The sequence below is a fragment of the Limulus polyphemus genome, unplaced genomic scaffold, assembly GCF_000517525.1.
Source record: "Limulus polyphemus unplaced genomic scaffold, Limulus_polyphemus-2.1.2 Scaffold61, whole genome shotgun sequence".
NCBI classification, from domain to species: Eukaryota; Metazoa; Arthropoda; class Merostomata; order Xiphosura; family Limulidae; genus Limulus; species Limulus polyphemus.
The window spans coordinates 413,011-430,880 of NW_013665671.1; the positions used below are offsets into that span (position 1 = coordinate 413,011).

Below are 17,870 nucleotides of genomic sequence, written 5' to 3' on the forward strand. Positions count from 1 at the left end.
CTCGCATCCTTTTAATTATGTTTGAAATTATGAACATTGCTCAACATCATGAAAATTAAACCTTATTTTCAATAAGCAATCCTGAAAAATATTTGGGGGTGCTTAACTTTTTTCCAGGTGTATAGTATGGTAAAATGTAATTATCGTAAAGTATTTACAAACATGTACTTGAAAGTTATCTTTGAGAAATTCATCTTTACATCACTGTGGGCATTTACTTAATTTTTTATGCAATTTCAAACTTGGAGGTCTTATGGTGCTTTCCATACATACTAGCTATTACATTATATGTTGGTGGTTGTGAACCCTTATACAATGAACTACCTTGCCTATGAGAAATTGATTTCTGAGTGTTTATGAGAGGCCCTCAACATCTGTTACTTTTTATATTATTTTCTGCATATTTTCATCCTTGTAGTACAGTAACTTTTTTGCACATAAAACTTAGTGATAGTGTAACAAAACTTGATGCTGCTTACTTTTAACCAATTGTATATAAAGCATCAATTAATTTGAAAGAATATTTTATTATCATTAATTTTTATTTTTTAATTAGGATAATCAGAGTAGTCTCGAACATGTTGCAGATCAGTGTCTTCGAGGACTTGAACAAGTAAGATATGTATTATGGTTACTGGGAAATAAAGGTTAATGAAATTCACACTAAAAACACGAGTTATTAGAAAATTTAACAGAATAGACTCAGTTAAAAGTGTTTCACAAGTATGTGACATTGTCAGGATTTTTGTGGGTGCTGGCAAGTCCTGTAAATTTTTTAATTTACAGGACTGGGAAGTCCTTGGAAAATGAAATGCAGTTAAAGGTCCTAGGGTAATAAAATACTTTTCATCAAAATAATTTTATCCAGAAATTTTAAAATATCAGAACTTAAAATAATTTTGTTTTGAATCTTTTCTCTCATGATCCATCATCAAGCTATTTACTTGCTGAACAACAAGTTATGTTAAAAGACAACTGTAGGTTCTTTCTCACCCTGAAATATGTAATGAGTTATTTACTGTCTGAACTCTTTTTTTTGGGGGGGGGGGAGGAATGGTTCTGTGATTAGTATGTTAAGAGTTAACTGAACATCTAATAATAAAATGTTTTAAAAGTATTTGTTGCAGTAATGATGTTGCAGATAGTGATGAAATGTTTAAATATATAAAAAAAAAGATTAAAATGTTTAACTGGACACTGTTATGAATAATATTGCATTGGGATAGATACTGATGGAACGTGTAGATGCTGCTCAGTTTGTTAACTTGATATAATTATAACATACAGCATCAGCTTTAACATAATATATCTATTTTTCATGAATCAGTAATTTAAGTGTGTGATGAAAGTCTCAATTCTCCAGACAAGCAGTATGTATAGGGATCAGGTAGTTAAAAAATTGGCAACATCATTTCACTATTCATTTCAGTCAAACTGGCAGCTTGTTGAGTTACAAAAAGTTGGTCATTATTTTATTTTGAACTTGAGCAAAAGTGATGCTCATGCTGCTAAAATGAAATGAATGAATTGCAACTGAAATAATATTAAACAATAATAAAATAAACAGTATTGAATAAATAAGAATAATTAATATACTTCATTAACAAATAATATTATATTTATTTGTGAATTTGATTGTATTCTGTATTTAAAGATATTATGAATTCTTTACTAATTCATGTTTCATATCCAGTTTAGTGGGAGCACACTACATGTATTATGTGGTGAAATAGCTGACACTTTAGAAAAGTTAGACAATGCTGATATGAAAGAAGTTAAAGGTCTAGAAGCTCGCTTGTATGGACTAGAGAAGTTGATGTTTGAGGCGCAACGAATTGTAAGAGAACAGAATGACTTGGCCCAGGTATGTTTCAAAGTTTATACAGTCAAAATTAGTTCTATCAGTTGTGGGTGTTTGTTTGATATGATGTCATGAACTATTTAACATATTAGTTTGATGGTTTCTGATAAATATTTTGGCCATAAAGCAGAAGATGGAATTATGGGAGGGCTCCTTAATGGATTTTAGTTGTGCTTTATGCATGTAGCACTTTCCTTTCTGAGCTAACTACCTTTTTTGGGGGGAAGGAGGGGAAGTATATATTGGATTTTAGTTTTACTTTTCATATAAGGCATTGTAATTCCATTATTACAAGTACTAGCATGATAATATAATCTTTGAAGAAATTTGTACTTGAAAAAAAATTCATTTGGTGGTTAATTTGTAGAATTGTGCATTTTTCTTGATTGTTTAGATTTTTTTTTATAATAAAAAACAAATTAGTATTCACAATTATACATACTTATGAAACATTTTCATTCAAGATTTACCAGATTAGTTTAGAACTTGCTATATATACTGGGCTATAAGCATGGCTTAGGTAATTATAAAATTTTATTTTAAAACAAATTAAGAATAATTTTACTCAAATGAAGTCATGTAGTTATTAGCTCTATCATAACTTTTTTACAAAATAGTTTGACAGTGAATTATACTGTTATTGAGCAAACATTCATATGGATTTTTCAGGATACTAGAAAATTTGAAATTTAAATCATATAATAAAGTTAAAGAAAATTGTAAAGACTTTGAAAGTTAAAAGAAAGGATCAGAATTTGTTTTTAAATAGTGAAAAAATAATGCAAAATGTATCTGACAATTGGAATGTGATTTTTGCTTACTCATTTTCTTGAAATTTTTAGGCATTTGTGCAGAATCAAACAAGAGCGAGTAATATTGGAGATACTTCTATTTTACCAGATTTGTGTACATGCCACAGTAAACAGCTTCAGTTAATGCTAAAAAACCATGTGCAGTTAGAAGGGATTTTGCAACGATGTATGGATGCAAAGAAAGAACTCTCTTCAAATTTACACATACGACTTGGGTATAGTCTAATTTATTAGTTTAATTTACTTAAATAGATTATTTAAAAATAATTTGAAGCATTAATTACACACAGATATATTTAAGTTTTCTTTTTAGATACAAGACCAATCTTCTATGTTTTTTAAGATATAAAATAGCACATTCTGACAAGTTGACCTATAACTTAGTGTCAAAATACTTAATTAAATTATCATTAGATTTGGAATAAATTAATTAGAAATAATAGTGAATTGTATTTGTTTTAGCATGAACATAATTATGAATTTGTATTAATAGACAAAGTATGTTTAATTGTTTCGGATTTTTTAAGATCTTTAATTTTTCCTCATCTTTTTTTTTATGGCTGTTTTGAGACTTTCTATTTTGTAAGTTAAACTGAAGTGGTAAAAAAGTAATTTTCATCATAATGGACATGTTATAAGGAATTTCTAAAATTTATTTTTCAGTATCAGTGAAATTAATCAATACTCATTTTCTTTATCAAAATTTTCTGTTTTCTTTTTGTGCACCTCCTGTTTAACACTTGCTACTATCATGTGTTAAAAATATTTATTTTTACTTTTTGTTTGTAACGTTTTAATAGATGTTTTAAGTTTGGTATCAAATGATGAGTCATGAAAATGAGGAATATAATGTTTGGCATTTAGACATAATATTACATATTTATATAAAAATAAATTTTAAATTTTATAAGTTAATTTTTTTTACATTTTAGGCATGGATGTTTGTGATTTCAGAAAAAATTATTTATTAAATCTGTTTTAGTTCCATGCTGCTGTTTTTTTATTTTTAAGTGATAATTATAAATATTTGTTAATGTTTATAGTTTTTAACTATGTCATTAGTATATATTACCCTTTTTTATGATTATAATGAGTGGAAATATTATTGTAAACTTATCTCAACTCTCATATAGACAGAAATAGATAGAAATGGAGAGAGATAGGTAGATAAAAAGAGAGAGGGAGTGAGTTAAATGATGGATGGAGGGAGAGAAAGTTTATGATGTTGGTTTTTTATCATGATCATGATGACATACAGTCATATTTTTTGGTCAAGGTTTTAATTTGGGTATTTAACTCTTCCGATATGACTGAGTCACGTGACCTTCTGTACTCGTTTAAAGTTGACATAGATTTAATACTTATAACTCTCTATATATTGGGTATATCTTCACAAAATTTGGCAGTCTTTCAGTTAATATTACAAGTCTTTCACATAAAAAAAAAAAGTCATATTTCTTAGTGAAGTATTTTTAATAGAATAAAATAAAGTTTTGTCCATGAATATATTGAGTATTTGTTTTGAATAGACCATGTACAAAATAATTTTCATGTTAAAATTAAAAATACTTTTTGCCATCTCAAATTTCCTTTGTGTAATCCATAAAACCTCCTAAATGCGTTTCAAATGTTTTTTTTTCACTAAATCCTTAGTTTATATGTTATTTTCTCTACCCTAATCTCAAAATGGGATCAGTCAAATCGACTGACCTCGTAACCACCCAAAAAAAATCTAAATAAACCTAAATTAACCTTCTTTTTTTCTAGTAGACTTCAAATTGTAACATGAAACTACATTCATTTATCCTAAGTAGCTCTAAGTTTGTAATATTATACATCTATTTATAATTAAATTTTATTGTTTTATTTTAGAACTGTGTCTAACTGCTATCCACGCCATCACAAGTTGTAAATCACTCGTGGTAACATGCAGCTCATGTCAAGTAGCTCTAAGTTCGTAATATTATACATCTATTTATAATTAAATTTTATTGTTTTGTTTTTGAACCATGTCTAACTGCTATCCATGCCATCACAAGTTGTAAATCATTCGGGTAAATAACTTAAAGAGATCCGTACTTTTAATTTTAGTTACTTTTATAGTAATAAATAAAGAATAAATATGAAAAACAAGAAATAAAGTATTTACCCAATTTTCTTTTTTCTTGCCCTTGATTGTCGATGAGAGTTAAGCATGATTTTTTTTTTAGTGATTATAGTAAAGCATTTAACAATTTTTATTTAATTAAATAATACGCCAAAGAATATAGACTAATAACATGCAAAAATAGACAAATTCACTTCTAAAAATTTTCCTGTATTTCTAACTATGCGACAAGAGCCGTTAGAAATTCATCGAAGCTAGTCGTTAACTTTTGCACGGGAACGATGTTGCTACTCAGAGTGACATTGATGGTTATCTGTTCAAAACACAATGTTATACAATACACCATTTGATAGATGAAAACCTTGACTTTCTATTGGTTATAAATAATATATAATGAAACATAAGAATGTTGGTGTACTTTGGTGACAGATTTTCTTGTAGGCAAACGCCTCCTACATCGGAATGACTACCACAACCCTGTCAAGACGCCTAACAATGCACCTACAAAATGGAGCCATCAAAGAAGATTGTGCCCGCATCCACAACCAAAAACTCGCACGTCAGGACCTAGTACAAAACACCAAAGTAAACCGCCGATTTAATGACTTCACAACTCTTCAAATACACGAGCAATAAAAATCCTACAGCAACCTCCCGTAATCAACAAACAATTGACAGGAACAGCACGCACACTGCTACTTCTTGGCGAGAAACCCCCAAGCCACAATACAACACTCCACCAATTAACACCTTCCACGAGCTAGATACCACCACCTGCTTACCCATACCTATAAATATCCACCAACAGTAATCACAATTTACACAACATTCAGCCTTGATCATGGATGCAGAACGCATTCGAAACGCGTCGGCCAACTCATCACTTATCTACAACTTTTACCCGTTGTTCTAACAACGTTAAGACGGCTTATCGACTTCTTGAGAAGAATTCTAAGAAGAAAGTAAACCTACAGACATCGGTCTTGTTTAACAAAATCTGGAACATAAGAGAGAACTATCAACCAATTGTGAAAGAGAGGATGTGGCAGGAGGGGTCTGATTTTCTCTTTGATAGCTCTGTAACAAAACAAAATTGAAGGCCATAAGAATTATGGTCTGTTTGAGCAGTAATGATTTTATAGAGAACTTTTTACGTTTAATTTCATACATTTTCGAGGGGTGGTTGATAAAATAGAGATGATGACATGCTAAGGCAAAATTTTTCGTGTGTTACACTAGTGGAAATTCAGGATTTTTTTGTATATTTCCTTTTAGAATTAAGAACTTAAAACTTGTATACTATTAAAATATGGATTGTTAGCCAAGATTTTATTCTATTCTAATTGGTATAACATAAACAAAAAGTAGTTTAATAAAATTTTGAATGTAAGATACTAAAACTTTGTGTCATGTGCAGTAAAGGGTACCCATACCAAAAGGGTTAAGCTGAAATTGATTACCTAATTTCATTTACAATTTATACAGAATTCTGGCAGTGTTTACTTTTATTTTTACTTTCTTTCAGGTGGATAATGTATGTTGAAGGAAAAATCTCTGATTTAGACAATAAGCTCTCTATATATCATGAACATTTGAAAAGATTGAAATGTCACCTAGATGTTGTAGAACAGATTCATCTTACTCCTCAAGTTTATATTGCTGCTGTTGTAGAAGTAGTTAGGAGAAGAGAGTTTTCTACTGCTTTCATGCAGGTGAAATATATTTATTTATTTAATATACTTGGGTATATATTTTTAAAGAATAGTCTTTGGTTTTTGACATGGGCTCATTGGTGCCAAAAAATACATGGTAATATGTATATATAATCAGAAATTAGTTGTAATATAATATATAATACCTAGCATGACAACTGTTTTTGAATTAACAGTTTATTCTAATACACATAAAATTGAAATTTTTTTAATTTTTAATTATTGTAATACACGTTTTAGGTAAGTACTATTTAAGCTGAAAACATAAGGAGTGATATAATGATTTTTTATATGAAAATCTTGCAATTCTGTCTTTTCTGAAAATGAATCATTCTTGCAATTAAAATCTAATCAAAAACACCTTAGGTGTGGCCAAAAAAGGATTGAGTGTGCGACTTAAAGTAATGAAATCAAAATTGGCAGTCAAACTGGTGGCTATGCTTATAGCATTGATAAGAATTTTACAGCAAATATTCATTCATTAGTTAGCTAGACTGCATTTTTTGTTCAACTTGGAGCATGAGGGTGGTTTAGCTGTATGACACACTACCGTGTGTCTTGATTGGTAAATAAATCCAAAAAATCTTTGGAAGTTTTTCTTAATTCTACCTATATTTTCGTCTTTTCCATTTTTTATGGAGTTTTATTAATAAGAGTTTGATTTATAGAACTTATGATTTATTGTAATTTTTAGAAATGTAAATTCTGAAAAGTTATTTATTTCTCTGCACAATTAAAGCTAATACCTTGCTATAGAATTTCCTGAGCATGCCTTGAACCCTATATGAGTCTGTGGTTATTCCACAAGCCTGTGGTGTAATTGTCATAATGCTGTTGCTTTTCATCATTAGAAGGGTGATACAACCTCCATGCCCAGTATTACCCATGAGCACTAGAACATTACCATTGACTCATTCTTTCATAGGCACTGCCTTTGTTCAGACTTGTTTTTTTTCCTTTGGTTTCAACTGCCTTTCTTTTTTTTAGCATTACATTGCTTTTGTCCTTGTTACACTCTTGTTCCTTCCATCTGGTTCATTTACCCTAGCAACCACATCTCTACTTTAGAGTACTTTCAACCACATATTCCATACACATACACACACATATATATATATATAAATAGATAAATATAATGATAAACAAATATAAAAATAAACAAATGAATAAAAATAAAAACAAAAAAAAGTCCTGAGGCCCAGACATTGCTTTTCAGGCATTTTTCTCCAACTATTCCAAAAACAGACAGCACCATCTTACATCTGTCTCTCGCTTAATGTTTTTAGGCATAGTTAATCATTGAACTGTCTTTTGGTGTGGACCTAATTTGAGATGTTCTCCTCATTGCTTATCCCCCCCTCACATTCTTCTAGTGTAGCATGGAAAACTATTATTTCCCATGTTCATAGCTTCTGAGGATGTAGAGTTTCTTCTGGGAGTGGTTCCTTCTGCTTGGTAAGAGATGGTTTGAGATGTAGAGCTGAGGTGTTCCCTGGAAATGTAGTACAGGGCACCCAACGCCCATTACAACATCTCCCAAGCAGTTCCCAGTAGATAAATGGATGGGACTTGGATTTGTCTCGGGATGCATGTGTGATCTCCTCCTTCCTCCACCTTTCATTACAATATTTATCTCATGTTAGTATTTCTTCAAGACAGAATAGCCTAACAACCTAGCCACTCTACACACACTCATGTTTCACCCACCTATCATTATCACTGACACTGAATTTACCCAATATCCTTTATTTTTGTAATATATATATATATATATATATAGTGTGTATGTATGTATGTGTGTGTGTGTGTGAATGGATAAATAACAGCAAGATGGGTGAAGAGTATTCTCTGCTTGAGAAGGATGCAGTTTCTTATAAAGGGGCTGCTCCAGTTTTCTGGAAATCATACCCCATTGGCTTTCCTTTTCTGTTGTTATTTCAGAAAAAAGCTTACCTTTGTAACTGATTATTTGTCACTCTACCATTTTCTGTGCGGGATTCTAACTCTTAGTGGTGCAGACAGGTAAATAACATTCATTAAGTTAACATTTATCTTATCTGAAAATAGTTTTTAGATAAATACTTATCTCTTTGTACCACATTTCCACTCTTTCTTCCCAATTCAGTAACATTTTCAGTAACATCAAGAATGAGCCTATGATCGTAGGCTTGTTCTCACAGGGATTACCATAAATGGAGGTCATGTCACCCTCCTATTGGTGGAATACTGCAGTATTATGACAGTTATGTCATAAGCTGATGCAGTACACGTGGACACTTGTAGGGGGTGAGAGTTTGTTCAAGGCTTGTAACATGTGCAGGAAATTCCACAGCGGTTACCTATGAAGTAATAGCTCTTAGTGATGCAGAGAGTAAGTATGAATCTGAAATACATTTTCAGGTAAGGAAAATTTTAACTTTGACACAAGTGTATAAATATGTAAATTTGACTATTTCTTCTAAAATTTCAGTGGGCAAATAGTTTATCAGAGCATTCTGTGCATGAATATGAGGTGGAAGTGACAACTAGAAAAGCTTTCAATGAAAAGATTGCTAATCACTTTCTTCAGTCACTTTTTCCTGGTATGGAAGATCTTCCACCTCCATTTGCTGTGAGTAGATTTGGTTCAGAAAATGTATTAATATTTTGTTAAGCTAAATTCATTTGGCATGCTGATTTCTGTATTTTAATAATTGCTTCATTACTGTAGTTACAAATAGAAGTGTTTAATTATTCATTTTAAAATTATGCATGAGCTACAAGATGTTTGAATGTTTCTCAATGATTTCACAATTTTTCAAATTATCCAATCTTTTTGTTAGATTGTGAGCTTTGTCTGTTTTTATTTTTAACATAGAACATTTGCAAAAAGATTTGTGTTATGTGAAAAGCATAAGTGATATGATTCTTAACTTCACGGTTGTGTAATAAAACTCTAATTTGCCCTTATTCCTTTGTAGTTCCTAGTGTCTCAAAAATTGTTGATGAGCTAGTGATTTTTTGTTGGCATAGAATATTTTGTCACATTTGTACTGTATAAGGCTTTTCTTATAAATTTTTTATTATTGTGAATGAAATATTTGCTTAGTAGTCTTTCAGTACAAGAAATTGGATAACTTGGGCATTTTTTTCAGAAGGTAGACCATATGAAAGCACTCAGGTTTCTGGAATATTTGCTTTATGATTTATCTACCTTCCAAGATTTTTAGTAGCAAGTACATATTCTGGTAGTATTAGATCAAGTTGCTGCTTTAGACTTAGTCCAGCTCATATTAGTAGAATGATTTTATTTTGAAAATAATACTGGTGGATGAAGAATTACACATTATAATTGTATTATACCATGATCTAGGCAGATACTGTTATTTATTCATGATAGTTTTAGTTAACAAGTTAATAGATTTTCTATATAAAGTTGATATTGTTATGGAAATTAAGTAAATATGGAGGATTGAATTATTTGAAAAGAATTTCTGTTGTGTAGATTTTGGTTCACAAGTATTACATGAAATTTATATGTACATCTATTTGCTTTACTACTTTTAGACTTTTAAGTAATTTTAAAGTCTGATTTTTTTTATGTTTTGATAATTCAGCTCAACAATTTTTTCTGTTTTATTATAGTGTTTCAAAAATTTCTTTCTCATATATTTTTTTGGACCATAAGTACCTCATGCTACCTCTAAAGACTAATTTTCATTTTAAAAAAAGTAGTTTCTTTCTATTTTTGAACTTTTGTTTCCCATTTTACTATTCCTAAAGAGGTTACATAAACAAAAGACTTGTATATTTTTTTTAAATAATTTGTTTATCAGGTGATGATTAAAAATTACTCTATGAAAGTGTTTTGGTATTAAAGGGTTAAATTCAAGAGACTTGTGTAAATGTGAAAAATGTTTTAAAATACTCAAATGATCAACACTGTTTGGTACACAGTTAAAATCTTTATTCTAAGACAGAGCAATGGTCTTAAAAGGCACATTACATGTTTTGACATAGATTCACGTCATCTTCAGGAGTGTGAAATACAAATATTGCACAACCATATAAATACAAAAAGCCCTGGTTGTTTTTAAGTATGTAAACTAAGTAGTTACATGAGTATGGATTTTTGTATTTATATGCTTGCACAACATTTGTTTTTTACACTCCTGAGGATGATGTATGTTGAAGTTGAAACATGTAGAGTGCCTTTTGAGACCATTGACCATTCGTAGAATAAAGACTTTAATTGTGTACAAAACAATGTTGATCATTTGAGTATTTTAATATCTTTTTGTTTTTGTATTTTTGATCTTTGATATTACTTTGTAGTTATTCATGGTACTATCTTATTTCAAAATAAACCCATTTATATTATAATCTGGTAGATCAACAGGCCTGAACCATTTGACCAAGAGCTTCCAAGCATATTTGAAGAAGATGTAGAGGAACTGAAAAAGAAACTTCCAGAGTTTGTAGAAAACTTTATATCTCTTTCTGAAAATACAGAAAAACATATTGCTACAGTGCAAAAACTCTCAGAATTTACAGAGTACAGATTCTTGAGTAATGAGCAGCAAAACACAACACATAGGGCTTTTGACTCAAGAGTGATTGCAAGGTCAAAAATGCTCACAACTTCTGATGAGGAGGATTTAGCAGCCAGAGATTTTAGTCATGTACAACAGACAGCAGAATATACATTAAGAGAACAAATTACTGAAAAGGAGCAGTGTAGTTGTGTTAAGAAAATACCTGTAACTTCAATGGAAGTACCAGGAATTTCTCACAGAGACTGGAAGGAATACAGTGGAGAAGGGTTTGAGCCCTTTGGTTCAAAGGAGGAATCAGAATTCTTTCCAAAACCAGTGATCTTTAAGCAATGTTTTCACCAACATCGAGCTGCAGATTCAGAGCATAAGAAAGTTCTGACAGAAAAACTAGGAATTAGAAAAGCTCATAGTGATGGGGATATTAAAAAAACTTTAAGAGATTTTCCATTGTCAAATTCAAATTTCGTGTCTCATGATTTTCTGACAGCTGATTTCTATATTGATGAATCTCTGCCATCCTCTTATACAGAAAGCAATGGCACCTCTGGTGCAGGAAGGGGAAGCCATATGGTAAAATCTCATCATCAAGTAATTGCTGAGTTACAAAAACAGTTAGAAGAGAAACATTCAACATTACTAGATGTTCAGGTAAAAACAGTTAATGGTAATTTTTGTATTTATCCTTATATGAATGGTGTTGCTGCATTGCACCAACCATCATATCTGTGAAGTTAAGCATGATAATGTTTACTATAATTCTGAATTTACAAGTATGTTGTACACAAAAAATTAGGAATTTTAATAAATTATTTGTATTAAAGTTTTATCTGTGCATTCAGTGAGTCTGTCTGCGACTCTTACTAGTTTGAGTGCAAGGCGATTTTTTTGTTGAGAATAAAAATACTGTTATTATTGTACAGTTTCATATTCCACTTACATAACCTCTAGAACTTCCTAACTGAATGCCCAAAGCTGTTTTCCCCTAAAACTTTATACTTTATCTCCTGTTTTTTCTACCCTAATGCTAACTGGAGCAAAAGTTGAAAAACATAAAATATAATCATAAATACTTTTTCCAGAATGACTATATTGTAGCAGATATTTAGTTTTTTTAATCTTCAGAATTTTAGTTTACTTATCTTTTCACAACTGCTTTCATTTAAATTTATTGCTGTTCAAACTGTGCATAACTAAACTACTGTGACAGGCAATGAGTCACCCAGAGGGAGTTTGGAGAGTTTAGAGTAAATATAATTTTATGTTAAATCAAGTGATATTTTTAACTATGTATGTTCCTCTTGTGTCACTTGAGTCAAGTAAAACTTTATCATTTAAGTTATTTCAGTTAAAAAATATATAATAATAAATGAATAAAACATACATTAAAAGAATTTAGAATCTATGTTCAATCTAGGCCAATTTTCAGCACAGTTCCTGCTTTCATAAGCCTTCTTTTTTCTAACTGTGTTGGTTGTTCAAGAAATAATTAATGTAGCTTTCAGATATGAATTTTAGAAAACCAAAAGCATACCACTCATTATATTTGATTGTACAAAAATTACTGTAATTTATTTGGCATTCTAACTAACCTTTAGATTGGTTAAAAAGAATTTTATTCTTGGATCAATGTATTCATCCAAACACATCAGCGAGGTCCATTGGTAAATTAATGAACATTTGTGTCTCAAACGAAACAGATAATAATTTTTTTTTCAACATTTTTTTGGCACGTGTGTGATGTTCAATCTTAAAAACTAAAAATGTTTTAAAAAAACGATTATTTTGTACACAATTCAATAAAAATGAGATTGTTTCCAGTCTCCAAATTACTAAAATACAATAACTTACTCTACAAGGTTGAAAAGTGGTAAAAAAAAACCGATGAAACTGGAAAAAAATCTCATACACTCTACATGTTTCGACGTATACCCTTGCGTCATCCTCAGGAGTGTAATGTTTTGCAAAAAATAACATTTATACAGTTATCAAAACACAAATTTACATATTAAAGAATTTCACACCATCTACTGACAACATTTACATCAGGTCCATCATCTTTATTCAATAATTTAAATTTACTTTTTTTACATTTAATTATCTTGATAGATTCACATATATTCATACCAGTTACATTTCCAGGTTGTGATAAAATACCAATTTTTTCCCATTGAATTGTGTGATTAGTTTCACTAACATATTCTGCTAAAGTGAAATAGTAATATTATTATTTTTAACATTTCTTTTACAGTGTTAAATGAAAACTGAAAAAATGGGACATTTGTTTTGTATGGTTACTTAGTAATATTTTTCTTGTAAACAAGCTATCTGTATGAAAAAGTTTAATTTCAAAATATTCACTCATTTTCCAATAAAAGTGAAACAGCTAAAAATGTTTTGTGGGTTCTAGAACTAGTGAGTATGTCGAAATGCTAATTAAAGAGGGTAAATATTTCAGAAAACTGTGGATGATTATAATTGTTTTGTAAAAATACTAAGTATTTCTTAGAGATGTGACTTGGAAAGGACGTTTTGTAAGCTACTGAGTAATGTAAGGAGATGTGAATTATAAAGGATAAAGGTTTCAACAAACTAATAAGTATTTCATTCAGGTGTATGTGGATTATGAAAAATATTTCTTAAAAGCAGAAACTACTTTATATAAACAATGCTGTAATTTCAGAAGTAGTGAATATGACTTATTCTTCCAATGTTCTCCTTTTTTTTTTTCCCCCAGTCAAAAAGGTTTGGAAAGATTTTCGAATGACATTGTCCATCATACCAAATGTAGACATCTACTTTCCAAATGATAACTATAGCCATAAACAAATCACTTCCTTTATAGATAAGGAAGAACTCTATTAATTTTAGGGTTAAAAGGTCGAAATCACCATTATTAGAGTTTTAAATAGCAGATTTTGACAAACTTTCATAGTTCACTTCTCTTGCAACTGGAGATGAACCCTATTAATTTTGTGGTTAAAGTGTTAAAGGTCAAGGTCACCATTAATTAAGTTTGGTTTTTCTTTAAAAAAACATAATCACAAAACACAAACATAAAACATACTATATTTATCAATACTTCAAAATCCTAACCTAATAGTTGAGGATAAACTATTCTATTGATGACAAATTTTTTCTATTCTGATCTCCTTTGGAAATATATGATGCACCACAAATGTTTGTACTTGATAATATTGAGAAAGCTCTACAACCCCTTATTTTAATACACTGAAATAATTTTTCTTGCATATAACAGAAAGTAAGCTTTGCAAACCTGTTAGTCTTGCTAAAGGCTTTATTTTTAACATCATTCTCAAAGAATTACTCTGAAAATTAAGTATATAAGAAATAGCTCAAATATTAAATATTTGATAAATTTATACTATCAGAAAATAATACCTACCTATTCATAAGTTAACTAGTCACTTTACCAGGGCTCCCTGACTAACATCAGGTTGGACCACTTTTTCCCTTGATAATAGCCTGGACTTATTGTGGCGTACAATCCTCAGTATGACTTGAGGTGTCTTATTCGATTATAGCTCATTGTCTGCAATTGCTTCACAGATGTTGGCAGAGAATTATTATGGTAATTGTAATTTAAGTTCATCTCAAATATTTTCATTCAGTTCTAGATCTAATAATTAGCATTGGCCCAAGGGATTGACTGAAGCCTATATCATGATCTTCAAACCAATTTTCAACAGTTCATGCATGATGAGTTGTTGCAGTATTGTTTTTGAAGAGCATTTGATCATAAGGATTGAACTGCATCATTTTGTGCTGAACATGGTCAGCAACAACATTCAGATACAATCTTGATATTATTCACTGGGCTCTTTCTAAAGGAATCAATGGAGCCAACACTTGCTGTAAGAATTTTCTCAGCATTATACTATCTTCAGTGGCTTGCAGTGTTGAAAAACACTAGTATGGTTAAGTGCCTCATAGTTTTCTCTGTATTTTATCATCAGTACAAAGAAAGCCAAAATTCTGAAATGGCACTACCTCCTTTCACCCAAAGCTATCTCGATCCTGGTTTGCCCTCTAAGCATTGCTAAAAAACTTTTCGCTAACAGTGAACTAGTCTTTTATACTCCTTTATTTATATGCCATTTCAGAACATTTGCTGATCATGTGACTACCCTCCATCAATCATACTGCATCATCTATACTAGTGCAGCGATCTCCCTTTACTATTCTAGCACCATCCTCACTTTCTCGATTGGAATTCTAGTGTACAGACATATGTTTTAACTCATTATCCATGTGACTACAAAATTTTAATTGTGCTTGATTACAAATTTATATCAGCCAAAGCTATCTCGATCCTGGTTTGCCCTCTAAGCATAGCTAAAAACTTCGCAAACAGCGAACCAGTCTTTTATACCCCTTTATTTACATGCCATGTCAGAACATTTGCTGATCATGTGACTACCTTCTAAGCTAGTGCAGCTGTCTCCCTCTACTATTCTAGCACAATCCTCACTTTCTTGATTGGCGTCCTAGTGTATTGACATATGTTTTAACTCGTTCTCCATGTGTCTACAAAATTTTGATTGTGCTTGATTACAAACATATATTAGTATCAACTTCAGGTTTCGACTTCTTGTATTTGATATCCATTGTTTGTACTCATTTGTTTTAGAAATATTTCTGTTTTCTAATTTGTTCATATGAATTCGAGATTTCATATGGTGGATGATAAAATTGCTACGTTGTAGACAATAGTTCTAACACAAGTCCCCAGGTATTGGGGTTGATGATGTCTGCTGGGAAAACACAGGCTTTAGTTTGTTGAGAGTTTGTGTTTTAATTCGGGCAATGATATCTTCCTTTCGCGTTACAATTTTTTATGAAGACTGATATAACTACTATGTAGAAATTTCTTTCCATTGCAGTTTCCACCTGTTACCATGCCTCTAAGTAATCTTCTGAGTAAGGTATTATTCTTCTTCAAAGGAGATCTGTGGTAAGTTTTTCAGTGTGTATTCCTCACTCCCAGTAGATATACCTATGTTTAGCAAGTTTATGTATGCTTGTGTGGATAGACTTAATTTCTGCAGTCAGTAATTTAGGTCTTTCATGTCTTCTCTGCTCAGTATTTGATAAGTTAGATTTTTATAATTTTTTTTACCATCTAAGTTATTTTAGCTTAAATTTGCATTTAGAGTTTTGAGCATGCAGACCCATCATAGATCTGTCCCAGCTATATACCTATTTGGAGACACCTCACTTCACCATGGAGTCCTACCTCTCACTTCAGTGGGCTTTTCCCTGGGACTTTGGATGACCAACTTTGATGTGACAGATGCTTATCTTCATATTCCAATTGCACCAGTGTCACGTCAGTTTTTTTGGTTCTTTCATGAGGGTTCTGTCTTCCAGTTCTGGGAGCTGCCATTTGGTCTTTCTTCATCTCCATATATATATTTTGTCAAGTGTTATGCTCTTTTGCATGTCATCTTCACTCACTCGATTTTCAGCCTAACCATTGCATGGACGACTGGATACAGCTCGCCTCTTCCTGTGTCCAGTCAGTCACTCACACCCACTTACTTTGAGAAGTTGCTCGGGTGGAGTTTCTCATCAAGCTGAAGAAGTTCTTTACTATCCTCATGCAGTATCTTATTCATTTAGGGGTTCTCTTCAATTCTCATCTTGGTTGGGCCCAGCTTTCTCTACTTTGCTTCCAGGATATGGAGGAGGCAGTCATGAAGGCCCTATCATCTCATTCTCTCCATGTGCAATAGGCTCTATCTCTTTTGGAAATGTGGGCTTTCTTGGAAGCACTCGTTCCCTTGGGTCAGGTGCACATGCATTCCTTTCATTGGATGCTTCTTGACCAGTGGAACTTCTCCCACAATTCCTGGGACCATCCTATCACCCTTCTACCTGGGATCAAGGCTGATGATGCTTCGTGGCTAGACAGGTACTTGATAACCATTTCTCCACCTTTTCCCGAGATGCTTTCTTGGTGGGTTTGGGGGCTTTTCTTGATCCACAAGAGATATCCGGTCAGTAGTCAGTCAAAGAGGCTATTCTCAATATCAACATCCTGGAACCTTTGGCAGTTCATCAGACTCTGTATCATTTCCTTCCACTCTTGTGGGGTAGGTGGTTATGGTTCTTTCTGACAGTTCCACTATCATCAGCTTCATCACCGAGCAAGTGGGAACCAAGTCCAGATCTCTGTGTTTTCAGACTCTGGATCTCTTATATTAGGTTGTCAAGAAATTAATGTAGCATTTTGGAACACTTTCATTAACCACCCCCAAAAAATGTACATCGTGTATAATAGTTAAATGAACCACCTAAACGTTACATTAGTGTAGCCTATGTAATGTGTAAAGTTTAGTATACTCTAATTCCTTATAGTGATGGCACACAACTAGACATAACATTTGGCATGTAATTCTTTTGAATACAAGAAGGGAAACAATGCCTCTATAGCCACAAAGAATATCAAAGAAGTTTATGGAAATATTTTGAACATTTGTAAGTGTCAATGATGGTTCAGCAAATTTTGTTCAGGACACTTTAGCCTTTAAAACTGTGATGGCAGGGGCCAACATGTTGGAATTGATATTGATGCTCTGAAGATTCTTGTTGAGTCTAACTCAAGGCAACACACTCGTGAAATGGCCCTGAAATTGCATATCTCTCATGAAACAATACGTAAACATCTCATGAATATGAGAAAACTCCATAAACAAGGTGTCTCAAACTCTCCGATGATCATTATTTGCAATGTGTGAATGTTGCTTTGTCTCTTCTGGTGCGTAATGAGCTCGAACCATTTTTGAACAGAATTGTCACTGGTGATGAAAAATGGATTCTCTA

General features: G+C 31.6%; 1 protein-coding gene across 4 annotated transcripts in view; it reads left to right on the forward strand.

Annotated features, from left to right (window-relative positions):
• LOC106464521 (RB1-inducible coiled-coil protein 1-like) overlaps window positions 1-17,870 on the forward strand; it is a 131,708-nt gene that overhangs the window by 26,837 nt on the left and 87,001 nt on the right. For all 4 annotated transcript variants that reach the window (XR_002611856.1, XM_013924670.2, XM_022392721.1 and 1 more), the window contains 6 exons: window positions 557-613; window positions 1,694-1,864; window positions 2,704-2,888; window positions 6,306-6,492; window positions 8,963-9,103; window positions 10,863-11,675. Coding sequence is in view for 3 of the 4 variants with exons in the window: in XM_013924670.2 (XP_013780124.1) it covers window positions 557-613; window positions 1,694-1,864; window positions 2,704-2,888; window positions 6,306-6,492; window positions 8,963-9,103; window positions 10,863-11,675 (1,554 nt within the window). In the remaining variant the exon portion in view is untranslated. The remainder of the gene's footprint in view (window positions 1-556; window positions 614-1,693; window positions 1,865-2,703; window positions 2,889-6,305; window positions 6,493-8,962; window positions 9,104-10,862; window positions 11,676-17,870) is intronic.